This window comes from Pseudorca crassidens, chromosome 11 (genome assembly GCF_039906515.1).
Source record: "Pseudorca crassidens isolate mPseCra1 chromosome 11, mPseCra1.hap1, whole genome shotgun sequence".
NCBI lineage: Eukaryota > Metazoa > Chordata > Mammalia > Artiodactyla > Delphinidae > Pseudorca > Pseudorca crassidens.
In genome coordinates this window covers 14,510,703-14,524,728 of record NC_090306.1, presented here as the reverse complement: position 1 = coordinate 14,524,728, position 14,026 = coordinate 14,510,703, and the positions used below count along the sequence as shown (strand labels likewise).

Here is a 14,026-nt window from a genome sequence, read left to right as displayed (position 1 = left end):
GGTGGGAGGGAGGGAGATGCAAGAGGGAAGAGATATGGGAACATATGTATATGTATAACTGATTCACTTTGTTATAAAGCAGAAACTAACACACCATTGTAAAGCAATTATACCCCAATAAAGATGTTAAAAAAAATAAAAAATAAAATAAGTAGTAGTAAATAATGGGTTGGAGAGATCTGAGGTTTACCCTGTGAGGATAAGTATTGTGGGATTGCTGGGCCATGAGGATGGCCCATTTGAAACTGAGGACAACATCTGCCCTGTTGTGTCAATGCTTTCTTGCAGTGCTAGGCTGCTCAGCACCACTAGCCCTCACAGTGGAGACTGCCCTATTCTGAAATACATTATTAAGGTAATAGACCAAGCATGCTAACTGTAATGGATGAGCTCTGAAATAGCAGAAGTGCTGTATCCTTAAAATGAGCATTATTTCATTTATTGAACTATTCCTTAAACAAATATGTACATACTTGAAAAATGAATGATGTTTGATTTTAAAGTATCGAGCACATAAGCTATTTGAGGACATAATTATTCACAGAAGCAACTTCCTTATATGTGAATTATGCAGTCTAAATAGTACCACTGGGCTTCATCCCAACAGTTCAGGGTGGTCTTTGGCCATACTGAGTTCAACAAAACAGTCCCTGGCGAGCTGAAAACTGGAGTCACATCCCATGAGCATTTAACTTCTATTAGATTAATGATTCCTACTAGATGTATTTTTTTAATGTAAGAAAAAAATTAAAAGAGAGTGAGCAATTGTGCCTGATTCTTCAGTCATAAAAGAGCATATTGCCCATAGATGGGAGAGTGGCCCTGCTATCGTAACACCTGGTTTTAATGTTTGAATGCCTCCCATCATGCAACCATCTTGCAACACATTTGATTATAGTTGTTAAAGACGTGAATTTAATATATATCATGGCCATAAATGCGGATAACTATGTCATCTGGTACTAACTAAAGAAACAGCCATCTTTCCCAGTGCTGAAGAGGAAACAGTGTGTTGGAATTACTGAGAAATGGAATTACCAGATTCCTACGTGGCACCTTCCCAAAGTGGACTATAACAATGTAGACTTTTGTCTTAGTTTGTGATTCGTAAATTAGAGAAAATAACAGTAGCTACTGCCAAGAGTTACTGTGAGGATTAATTAAGCTAATGTATATCAAGTATTGATAAGGCTTTAAAGGGTAATTTTGACTTTTCCTTTTAGAATCTGATCCCATATACTGGATGACACAGCACCACACTAAGGAGCACTGCCTTCTGCCACTCCCGGTGATATTTCACCACAATCTGAGAAAAGCTATGTGTTTCAGTATTGGTGATGTAGGCAGGGGATATGGAGAGAGGACTGGAAAGACAGAGAACTCAAGCAAGGATGCGTGATAGAATCTGTCTTCTGTGCTCTGTGAACATACTTATTTCTTCCTTTTATAGGATAGTTCATCTAATATTTACTCGAGCAACGGATAAAGCCTGTAAATGGACACATACAAATCGCCATTGAAAGTCTCGAGGGCTGAATATGTATTTGTACCCTGAACTGAAATGTGGGACTCAGTAATGAGGCACATTTTATGTTTATTATTGAAATTATTATTAATTTCATGAATTAAAAATGTTTTGTCCCCAGGAAATATCATAGTAACTTTAAAATATATTGTTTTAAAGATTTCTAAAAGCTGCAGACTCCCATCATAGTGAATGGTGACATTAGCATACAAATAAATGACTACAGAGTACATTGGGCAATGTTTAAGCCTACACTTTTCCTGATATCACAAATGACCTGCATTTCAGAGAGCACATTTTGCTGTCCAACTGAAAGAACACAAGTCTCTTGTCTCATATCCATGAGTTAATTGAGAAGGCAGTTTTGGAATCTCCATTGGATAGGATAGAACCTTGTATAATTAGACAACACAAGAAACCTCATATGTGCAATATAATAACATAAGGGTGCATGTACTATTACAAAAAGAACACTTAACACCCTGTGAGAGCTCCAAGCTCTCAGCAATTATTAACTAAGGAGACCCTCACCAATAATCTCTTAAGTGTAAAACATGTTTTTTCCCTGGCCTAGCCTCTTTTATAAATACACTGTGGGTCCTAAGTTAGACTCTGGGAGGTCCCTGATCTTTAACTGCTTAATAACTTTAGATACTGACTCTGGAGTTCCTCCCAGGCTCAGGTACACTGTCTCTCTTATTTGAAGAGGGTAGTTAAAACAACTACCTCTTCACAAGGCCTACTTTCCTAAGTCTGATATTTTGGGTGTGAGTTTAGAGTAGATCAGGATTTTATGAAAATGGCAACGGAATGGTCAGCTCCTCCAAATTCCCATGTTTCCCCCTCCTTGAGTTCAAGGGAAAGTGCACAGTTATGCTTTGCATGGAATTCCAGTGTATGCTTGGATCAGAAATTAGTCTGGATATAGGGAAAAGATTATTAATGCTATAATGCTTGGGTGACAATGAATGGTAGTATCGCATTTTAAATACGATAAGGTTTTAAAATCAGGTTGAAGGTGTAAATCAAGAATAGCCCAAGTTAACTCTGAAAACATTTAAATCACTCTTAAAGTTACCATATGCATGATCAATATGTATGTATAAAGCTTGAAATGGACCTTTTATCTCTTACTAAGTTTAATATCAGGAGTGTCTCCCCCAGCACAGAAGCAGGTACTGTTTCTTCATTTGGGTACCAGAAGAAGTTCTAATACTAGGTTCATGTTTAGGAGATATCTGTAGTCTTTCTTCAAAAACTAGACTCAGACTCAGGGCTATGAGATGCGTATATTGACAGGCACATTGTACCTTAGACCAGCTAAGGAGTCAGCACTCATGTCTGCCATCTTAAGCATGCTTTGTTCTCATTGGGTGCAGGAAAGCAGCATCCTTACACTATTTAAATTGTTTTCTCTCTCCCCTTCCCTCTTTCCCTCTCTTTGTTCCCTTTGTGTCACAAACTTTTCTTCCTTTCTCAAGCATGCTTCACTCTTTTCATCTGAAAATCTGCAAGTCTCTTTTTGAAGAAAACTCATGGTTGGGTGGTTGGGTTTTTTAATTAGAGAAACTGTTTTTTTTTACTTATAATGGGAGGGGGGTAAATATAAAGGAAGTTACTCAAAAGAAAGCAGGTGATAAAGCATAATGGAATGATAAATTGAAGTAGACGAGGGAAAAACAACAGCAAGAAGATGGGAATGACAAAATAAACTTCATTTCTTGAAATAGTGAGAGTGCTTTGGAAAATCCAAAGCCCTATTCAAATGCTAGGAGTAGTTTGCCTGAGATTGACTTTGTGACTGGAGAAGGCCTTTGTGAAAATTACAGTGTACAAGATTTTTTTTTCAGTTATTTCGCTGTGGTAAAATACATAAAACGTAAAACGTACCATCTTAAACCGTTGTTAAGTGTACAGTTCAGTGGTATTAAATATATTCATAATGCTGTGCAACCATCACCACCATTCACCTCCACAATTCTTTTCATCTCTTAACACTGAAATTCTATACTCATTAAACAATAATTCCCCATTCCCCCCTCCCCAAGGCTCCTGGTCACCGCCACCTTAGTTTCTGTATCTCTGTAGCTATGATTTGGACTACTCTAAGTACATCATGTAAGTGGAATCATACAGTCACTTGTCTTTTTGAGGCTGCCTTATTTTGTGTAATGTCCTTAGAATTCAACCATGCTGTGGCATGTGTCAGAATTATTCCTTTTAAGAATGAATAATAGTCTATGGTAATGTATACTCCATATCCTGCTTATCCATTCATCCATTGATGAACATTTGGACTGCTTCCACATTTTAGTTATTGTGAATAATGCTGTTATAAACATGGTTGTACAAATATCTCTTTGATACTCTGCTTTCAATTCCTTTGGGTGTATTCCCAGAAGCAGAATTGCTGGATCATATGGTAATTCCATTTTTAATTTTTTGAGTAACAGCCACACTGTTTTCCACAGTAGCTGTACTATTTTATATTCCCACTGACATTGCACAGGGGTTCCAATTTCTCCACATCCTTGTCAAAACTTATTTTCTGTTTTTTGATACTAGCCATCCTAAATGGTTATGAGGTAGTATGCATCAAATTTTGAGTCTCATCCACCAGACTCCCACATGTAAAGTGACCAGCAGGTAAAACAATCCCTTGGTAAATTTCCAGTTAGAATAACAGAATATGGCAAATTCTTAATAATTTTATCTTCAGAAAAACTGCTGCTTCTCAGGTCAAGAAAAGTAAATTGTATGGCATTTTTGTAGTGATCCTTCAATTAACCAAAATTGAGCCTCTGCTAAATGTCAGGCACTAGCTAGGCACTTATACAAAGATGTTCTTATGGTACTCACAGCTGGAAAGGTATTAGATAGTGTGTTTTTCTTCTAGAAAGTTCAGATGAAATTGAAACCTGCTTTGAGTTAAAGGAACCAGAGTGTTTCTTAATAAATAGTCTTGTGAAAACAGACCAGAGAAACATCTAATTTCAAAGAACACTAAGGTAGTAATTAAAGCATGTGGGAGATCATTAATACCTATATGGCATTTGGATTACTATGAATATTGTACTAAACCAGAATGACTGGAGTAAGACAAAAATTAATCTTTTAATCTGCTAAGGGAGTTTTTTCCCAAAGATGGTTAAATTGAGGATATTTAGAATATAAATAATATAATACTCAAATTAGAGCTTAAACATTAAACATTTTTAAATTAGTGGTAATTAAATATGGAAGACAGTGTCAAAACAATTATAGATGCAGATAATTTTTATGACTAATATTGAGATGAAAATTCTGAGATCAATTATATTAGGTGATTGTTGATCTGTTGGGGTAAAACTTGAAAATCGGGTATAAATCATGTTGTTAAAAAGACAGATATATAATATTTTTTTTTTAGATGTATAATATTTTGATCACCCAGGTGTATATATTTTAATAGGAAAAGGACAGAGTTTGACAGAATTCTGGAATGATTTTTCGTCTGTTTTAAATGGATTTATGTCCTAGAGTGTGGTGGTAAATATTTAATAACCAGCTCACTTACTTATTTTAGGAAAAAAAAAAGCTCTGATTTGTGACATTTGCCAATTTCCATGGTGTATATTCTCCCACCATGGCTGATTTCAGGCCACCAGTGGAATGTCATTGAATGTGGAGTTGAGAAAGAATACACATCACAGGCTCTCCCAAGCCAGTGTAAGCCAGCTCCAGCACACCTCTGCTCATGTCTAAAATTACATCAGAAGTCAAACGTGACTTGGTAAAAAACATTACAATCCAAATAAACCTAATAGTGCAATCTAATCTATCAGTCAACAAATTTCAAAGTCAGAGAAGTTCAATTTATAAATTTAAAAAGTACCAAAAAAGTACTTTAAAAAGTATGAAAAAAGTACTTTAAAAAGTACCAAAATAAGATATTTAGATAACTTTGAACAAAAAGAAACAATAATTACCTAAAGATGCAATCTCATTTCTTGTCACTTCATTTGGAATACTTACATTATAATTAATTCCAACAAACATTTATAGAGCCTTTACTCAGTGCTAGGAACTCTTCCAAGCATTTTATGTATATCAATTAATTTAATCTTCAAAACAAGTCTGTTTTTTATAAAAGATTAAACTGAAGCATACAGAGCCATTTGTTTAAGGTCACATCATTAGTAAATGATAGTAAGGGATTAAAAGAAAAAAGCATAGTCTATCTCCAGGGTACCTGCCTTTAACTACTGCTCATACAGCCTCTAAAATTATCTAGAAATAAGGCTGCAAGAAAGACTTCATGCAAGTCTGGCATTACAAAGTGAAAGACTATACAGATTGGAAATATAGTCTGAAAAAATAAAAGTATGAAACAATGAGTTAGGAGAACAATAAACATCACCAATAAAGGCCTTCCTTAATTTCTCCTCCTCTGTAAAAGAAAGTCACCATCAAGAAATTACTGAGTGGAAATTTAGAGTTTATTACAATAATATCTTTTATGCAATGAAAAAATTACTATATGGAAATCATTGTTACAGGGGAACTTTGAGTGAAAAATTGTGGATGTATAATTTGTTAACCACTTCAATTTGAATCTCTGTAAGAGAAAATAAAGAAGTGAAGATAATAATTAGGCAATACTTCAAAAGAAAAACCAACTGGTTTCAGAAAGTTGGTGAAATTTCTCATTGTTTTCATTGTAGGGATTAGCCATTTTTTTCCCCAGAATCATTAAGTAATGCTGGGGCTGAACTGTCCTGTGATTTAATCTGCTGGTGTAAATCCTCTTCATCTAATCTCATAATTAAAACCAATAAGGAAGAACTTCTTGTTTCTATACAAGATGTGAAATCCTTCAAATTCATAACTGAGATGTAATTTTTTTTCTTTCTTCAAAGTTAGAAAGTTAGAGCTTCAGATTTGGTCTAAGCATGAAGATGGGCTTTCCAGATTTCTGGAAAACTGAATTAAGAGCAGTGGTTCAGGGAAACCTGAGCAAAGACTCCTAATGAGAGTGTTGCTGGGAAGACTCCACATAATTCAAAAATCAGGACAGCCCAATGTTTATAAACATGTCTTAAACAGGACCACACGGATGATTAGTGTAAGATGTTCTGGAATGATGATGCAAGCATGAGTACAAAAGGGCAATGACCCAGCAAGAAATCCCTTTATTTCTCAAGATCTTCCTTGTAAGGGGAATATCACTTCATTGCTGCTTCCTCTTAAGGAAACCAAGGGAAAATCTCTCCCCAGATACACTGCATTTGCTTTCACTTTGTTGGCCTGCTAATTTCCATTCTTAAGTTCTGTATCCTTGGCTAAGGGTTAAATCTTATTAGAGAGGGATTTTATGTTATGTATGTGATTTCTTTTTGTCAACCCCAAACTTATCCACAACTGGAAACTGTATTTATGTGAGGCTGAGCAATTTTACTTATTATGAAGTAAAATCAGTTAATGTATGTTAGTGACACTTCGTAAACCATAAAAAGTCACACAAATACTTTCCTTCCCCATGTTTTTAAGGAGTAGACAATAGGAGAAACACATGTGTCTGGGATACATATGCTCTTTACTCCCTGCGGGTGCTGCATTTTATGTTAAGGAGTATGATCCTGGCTTATTGCCGTTTATTACTGGGGCATTTATATGGCCTTGCTAGGTTATGGGAGAGCAGGATAGTCATAGGGCATGATTTACAAACCTGGCTTTGTATATTAAGGAGTGTTTATTAATATATCTAGTATGTGTACAGAAGAAGCTAGGTGGAGCTGGCTTTTCTCTAGAGATAAGTTTTATATGTAATAAGTGTAGTACAAATAAGAATGTTCATTTATCCTAGGGGGATTCAGAGGCCTGATTTATGAGACCTTTGTCCACCTAGCAACAAAGAAGAACAACCGGTGGACCTAGGATGGAAGACAGCAGTTGCCTAATGAATCAACAATCAAATGAACCCCAGAAACAACTGAAAGAGACTTTGAAGAAAATTATTAGATGCTGCCTATAATTCAAAATATATAGTGAGTAATAGGGAGTAGACATAGTTCAGTTTAACCATTAAAGAAACTCAGGGCAGAAGTATCAGTATCAAGAAAGAAATCCAAGGAGACATTGCCAATGAGTCTTACATAGCCATTGGTGGAGATAGAATCCTGCAAACAATAATCCAAATGGGTAATAACGCTGCAGTTGGCCTCCTTAGCTGGTGTTCAATAATCAATCTCAAGGGAAGACAGGGCCAACTTCATTTTCTTTCATCCAATTAATAATTATTGAAAGGTTGAAGGCTGACCTGTGAATAGTTTATTGGCTGACTAATTCAGCAAACAATATTAAGAACGTACTATAAGTGAGGCTCTGTGCTGGGCACATTTTCAGGACCTCCATAACGGTTGCATAAGATAGATTTAAATTGCTGCACTTCAGAAGTAGCAGTAGCTGCTGTAACATCAACAAACAAACAATTGGGCTCCATCTTTTCTACAGACCTTGGTGCATATCTCTATTATAGCACTTACTATATTGTTTAGTAACTTGTTCTTTACTTTGTAAGTTTCCCCAACTGAAACTTTTTCTGTAGAGCTGGAATATCTTTATGCATCTTTTAACCACCCCCATGGTCAACACAGATGCTGGTCGAATAAATGAATAAGGGGGTTAACCCGAATTCTCAGTGGACAATACAGCAAAATAAATAAAAATGGTACAGTTTTAATCTAATCTTTAAATTTCTAGGAAAGAGTGGATTTAGGGAAAGTGTTAAATGAGTAAATTATGCAATATGCTCGTATATGTTAATTAACATTTGTCCTTTATACCAGGTATCTCTCCTCTGTGATGTTCTAATTGTCTATACCTCTATCTCTGCCCTCACCACATTCTGGAGTAATTATTTATGTGTCTGTCTTCCCAGTATTTTAAAGAAAGAGTAAGCCCCACTGAGGTGGTAAATGTGTATTATTCATCTTTGTATCCCCAAGGTTTATCACAGTGCTTGGCACACAGACCATCCTCAACAGATGTGTAAGGAATGAATGAATATGTGGTGACTCTTCCTGAGCTTATTCATTATAGAAGGCAATGTACTGAAAATAATAAAAAGTGAGACAATTCCATTTGTATGCCTCCACAAAATAGAAGCTATCAGTTTATAAGAATTAAACCTTATTATGTAGTTTATATTGGCATTTTAATACCAGATTATGACCATCTAGTGAAAATTCATCTTGTTATATTGTAGGAGACTTTTATTTCCTCTTTTGAAAAGCTATTTTTAGCTAAAAGTGACTGATTAGTCTTTGGAATGGTCTGATCCCATTTCTACTTTAATATGAAGTATCCTTTTTTGGAGCAAGGGACTTTTAGTCTTAGATTTCTGGTTCCCTTACCCCCAGCTCAAATAAAATAAAACAAAAACCTATTCAACCACCAGTCTTTTCCTTTTCAGTAAATGATATAATTGTTTGCTAAGAACAAAAATCCAGGAGTCATCCTTGAATATTTTCCTTTCTTCTACTTACCGGGCCCATTTTCCCAGCCCATTAATGACTGCCAATGCCAATCAATTAGCAGGTCCTGTGGTTCAGATTCCAAAATATATTCTGAATCTGTCAGTTTTTGCCACTTCTTTACCATTAAGGTCTTGCCTTAACTATTGCAATAGCCTTCTAACTGGTCTCATTACTTGACAGGACAGCAGCCGAGAGCTTTGAAATCCACTGAAATCCATCAATGGTTTGCTTCTGAACGTAAAGTAAAAGCCAACCTCTGCACCATGTCCTCAGTGCCCTACTTGAGCTGGCCTCCACCAAACCCTTTATCTTTCCGTCCTACTACCCGTCCCTCTTTATTGCACCTCCAGGCCCCAGGCTTTCTTACTGTCACTGGAACATGCCTGCTTAGTCCATACTCATGGCTGTTATTTTTGCTGTTCTCTCTTCCTGGAATACTCTTCTCATGGATCTCCACAAGGTGATTACTCACTATACAGCTCTCATTTCTTTAAGGAGGCCTCTTTAAAAGAGCATCCCTGCCCCTGTTAATTTCTATCCCATTTCTCTGCTTTAGTTTCTTAGTAAGAAATGAAACTCCTCATTTCCTCGTGTTATCTTTTTTAATGTCTATCATCCCTACTAGAAAGAGATCAGGGTTTGTATCCGCTTTGTTGTATCCCCAGAGTCTTGAATGGTAGATGCTTACTAAATATTTTTGGAATAATTCAAGCCTAATTTAGTGCAGGAAGTGTGCTCATTTTACATGTAGACCAGGCTGGTGATTGTTATGGGCAATATACCAGATGTATTGAGACCACAAACTCAGGCCTCGTTGTCCATTCAAGGCTTATAAGAAAATGAACATATCATATTTCGTACAATTCAGACTGGAGCAGTATTAATATCCTGTGGGAGAAGGCCAATTTAGTGTACTAACAACTTGAGGAAACCTAATTTGTTCCATTAACAGTCTATCGAAAAAAATCTTTCCTTCAATGTTATTAGATACATAATCATGTTTACATTATCTTGGGGAATTTGAGAGATGGGGAACAAGTCATCTGCTGGGTTTCTACGCCATTACATGTTATATATCACTCCGGGAGATTGCTTAATTACATTAATAAACATTATTTGAGCACTGACCTTTTTATCCCTCCAAATGTTTGTGCATGGCCCAGGAATTTTCCAAAGTCAATATGAAACATGTGGCCTGACTTTGTCAGCATGATATTGTCATTGTGACGGTCACAGACTCCCAGGATGAACGTTACCACACACCAGCCAGCACAGGAATAGAAAAAGTTCCTCAAGGCCTAATCGGTTGAAAAATAATAACACACACAAAAAATGAGCAAACACAGAGGTAATGGTAAAAGTACGATAAAAAGCAAAATTTTCTAATCAAGAACCAATTCTACATCTCAGCTGAGTGGATATGATTAAATGGTTGTTTCTTGATATGCTACAGAAGAACATGAAGCAATCTGTTCTTTAGCCTAATGAGTGTTTTTGTTGAAATGGGAGAAAATAACTTTCATTCAGTTAAAACTAATTTTCAGTTTATTAAAGAGGATTCTTAGTGTTATTTTTTAATGTCGCAAAGGTACAATAGTGGATAGCTTTTTTCAAGATAAAAGAAGGAACAATATGGTCCAGTATTGCCTATTCCCATAGAAATTTAAAATATTAATTTTTGAATATCTGAAATTTTTAACAGAGAAAAAACTACATTGAGATATCTGTAACACTTTATGTTTATCCTACAAATATGTCATCCAGTTAATGCCCCAAAAGGTTTTGGTACAGTATATACCAGTGAACGCTTGTGCGGGTAGAAGCAGATTCCACTAAGTTAGTTGTGGCTTATGTCTCTTTAATGGACAGAGGTTTCTTGCCAAAATTACTCTTTTTTCAAAAAAACTGTCTCCTGGGTATTCACCGTTTTGATCGATGATGCAACGATGAGTGTAAGCACAAGTGACTGGCTGAGCCACAGGTATGGGCCTCCTCAACTAGCGAGTGGAAGACCACGTGGCTGGACTACATGCCAGGACACCTTATTTCCAGGTATCCCAGGTGCCTGAGAAAGTCTTTAATCTGTCTGTCTAGATTTTCTCTACTTATAAAGTGAAGATAATAAAATATGTCCTTCACATGGTGGTTAAGAACATCAAATGTACATGGAAACACCCCAAACAATATAACTCCAGGGGTTTGTGCCTAACTCAAGTTACAATTTGGGGAATGGCTAAAAAATAGATTTCTAGATAATCTCATCTAATTCCCTGTTACTTGGCCTCCAAAACCTGTAGTCTGCTCTATTCCAATCTCACAGAAGTCTGGAGTAGATGAACTCTTGGATCTCTCTTTCATGGCCCAGGTCAGCTAGGGTGACCAAACCTTCCAGTTTGCCCAGGACTGAGGAGTTTCCTAGAATGAGGGATGTTTAGTGCTCAGGACAGTTCTGAGCAAATCTAATGCTGGCCCATATTGCATCCTTGTGTGAATTAGCATAAAGGTGCCCCTGCCTCTGGGGCAGCTGTACCAATTCATGCCTTGGCAAATGAAACAAGGCCTGGCTCCAGCCAACTCATCCCCTAATCTGGGAGCCCTGGTAGAGGGTGGAACCTGTACAATTGTAGACTGCAGGCTAGATGCCAAGGTAAAGTGGGAAAAATGTTGGCAGTCAAATGGAATAGTATACATTTTGTAAAGGTCTGAGATACAAAAAAATAAAAACTCTATTAGGTATTCCGCAAACACTGAAAGAATGAGGCATGAAAAAATAGAACTTGGAAGAAGAAATACATTGCAATGGAAGGAGGGAGATTTATAGAAAGTATAGGTTGTGTACAAATAGGCACAGGTAACATGAAGGAGGTAGTTTTCAGGAGCATCATCTCAGGTGAGATTGCTGTAAGGGAAGCCGCTGAGCAAAGAGAGTCTTTACTGATAGCCCAGAATTCCACCCAGAGGGAAAACCAGACACAGAAATTGTTATCTAGGTAATATACCATTTAAACTGTGTCATTATTACTATGCTGATGAATGAATGAATCAGACCTCAAGATGTACTTAATTTACTTTTTCATAAATCAGAATATCTAATGAGCCAGAGTATATCCTTATTTAAGTACATTATTTAAAATTTGCTGCAGAAGGACAAACCTTTTCATAATCCACCTTTAAATGGTTGTGCTGACTGAACCATTTTTTGATTGTATTTTCTTTCAGTGGTCCTATCAGTCCAGAATGGCGATGGATTTTCGCGAGGGTTATAGCATCGGGCACCATCTGCACCAATCCTGGTTGATAAAAAAGAGATTATGGAAATACTTCTTTCTTTACAGGATGAGGGATACTTAGGAAAGGCATCTTGATATAGGTAACAACATCAATACTTGCCAGCACTACTCGGATTACCTTTTTATTTCCCAACCTTCTTCTCTGAAGGAGTTTTACCTAGATGGTATTGCTTCTAATTTTTCCTAAATCCTAGGGAGCGATGAGGCTACTTGTGTTTGGATCAGATGTATCAGAGCTGCTTTAATATTTTTCTAGAACTACAGTAGAGAGCAAATCTAGATGGTCTCCCAGCGACCCCACTGAGTCAATAGAGCAGTGAATTAATTAACATATGGCTTGTGCATTCATTTACAGTTTAAGGGAGGACATTCAAACTTGTGTAACAAGCATATTTATAACGTAAGTGAATCAAATACAACCTCCGTGACAAATATTTCAAATATATTATAAAAATCAATGTTCAGGTTAATAAAAGCTTCACTGTTCAACGTTTCATTTCTAGGAGTGAACAGAGTAACTCTGCAGTGAACATGTACAGAACCACCTGCTTCTTCCTTCTCAGTCTGCATTAAAGTGAAACTATGATAACAATCTTTTTAAGGGAGCATATATTGATTGAACTTCAATAGGAGCTTTGCCCCACTAGCCATGCATCCATCAAGGCTTCTTTTCATTGTGTTCCTAAGGTTATTGGAATGTAAATATTTTCAAGCCTTCTGATTTTTATTCTGCACAGAACAGCAATTTAAACCCAGTATTTAAAATTCTCCCAGGACTAATGTCCACAAAACAACCTGTAATGCACAGTTCTATAAATAAAGTCATTGAAAGAAATTAAAGTCTAGAATTTCTGATTTCCACAATCTTGACAACTGCAAGAGTTGAAAACACAAATGCCCAAAGGAACCAGGGACATAAATGGAACTATATGAAAAGAGAGAAGATTAAGTTTTAAAAATTGACTATTTCATGGTCTACCTTAAAAATATTCAAATTAAACAACAAACAAGAAGATCACTGTAATGGTAAGCAAAACATTTCTCAGTGCTGGATTTGGCCAGTGGCAGCTGGTTGCAGGCTTAATCTCTCTCTCTCTCTCTCTCTCTCTCTCTCTCTCTTCAGCCTTAATCTCTTAATATCCAATAGCCCAGCCCAGCCCAATCATGACCGTTAGGCATCTATTGATACATTGCCTTATTAGAAAGAAACAAACATGGAAAGTGGGAATTGAATGCTGCAAAAACAACCTATTAAAATCTATTCGTTAAAAACAAAAAGAAAAAAGGAGATGTAACATCCCAGAGATAAATCCTGGGCATATCTTTAATATCATAACACTTCTCCCTTCTCCCCCAACAGTATTCAGCTCTTGTGCTAGTTTTCTTGTGCTTATTAAGTGAGATAGCAAATGTAAAGCACTGCATTTAACAGTAATATAATAACTCTAAAAAGAGTAATATAATTCTACTTTCTAATCCTGAAATTTTCCCTCATTTTTCCAGTTCCTCCATTTAACACTTCCTAACACAAAACGACCTTCTACCTGGTTCCTGCATGCCTCATTGCCACCTTGCATCTGACCATGCCCCAAATTAGGACTTAGATTACTGCACCCTTTAGATAGGGTGCTGTAGCAATGTCAGTTACTCCTCAGACCACATTTGTCTTCAGGGAGTTAATCATTGCTAAATCC

The 14,026-nt window shown here is 36.5% G+C and overlaps 1 protein-coding gene across 4 annotated transcripts in view; it reads right to left on the bottom strand.

The window, feature by feature from the left end:
* Nucleotides 1-14,026, bottom strand: part of PIK3C2G (phosphatidylinositol-4-phosphate 3-kinase catalytic subunit type 2 gamma) — a 328,047-nt gene that overhangs the window by 133,268 nt on the left and 180,753 nt on the right. For all 4 annotated transcript variants that reach the window (XM_067695808.1, XM_067695810.1, XM_067695811.1 and 1 more), the window contains 2 exons: nucleotides 12,196-12,332; nucleotides 10,171-10,340 (listed from right to left, as the gene is read on the bottom strand). In XM_067695808.1, the coding sequence (XP_067551909.1) occupies nucleotides 10,171-10,340; nucleotides 12,196-12,332 (307 nt within the window). The remainder of the gene's footprint in view (nucleotides 1-10,170; nucleotides 10,341-12,195; nucleotides 12,333-14,026) is intronic.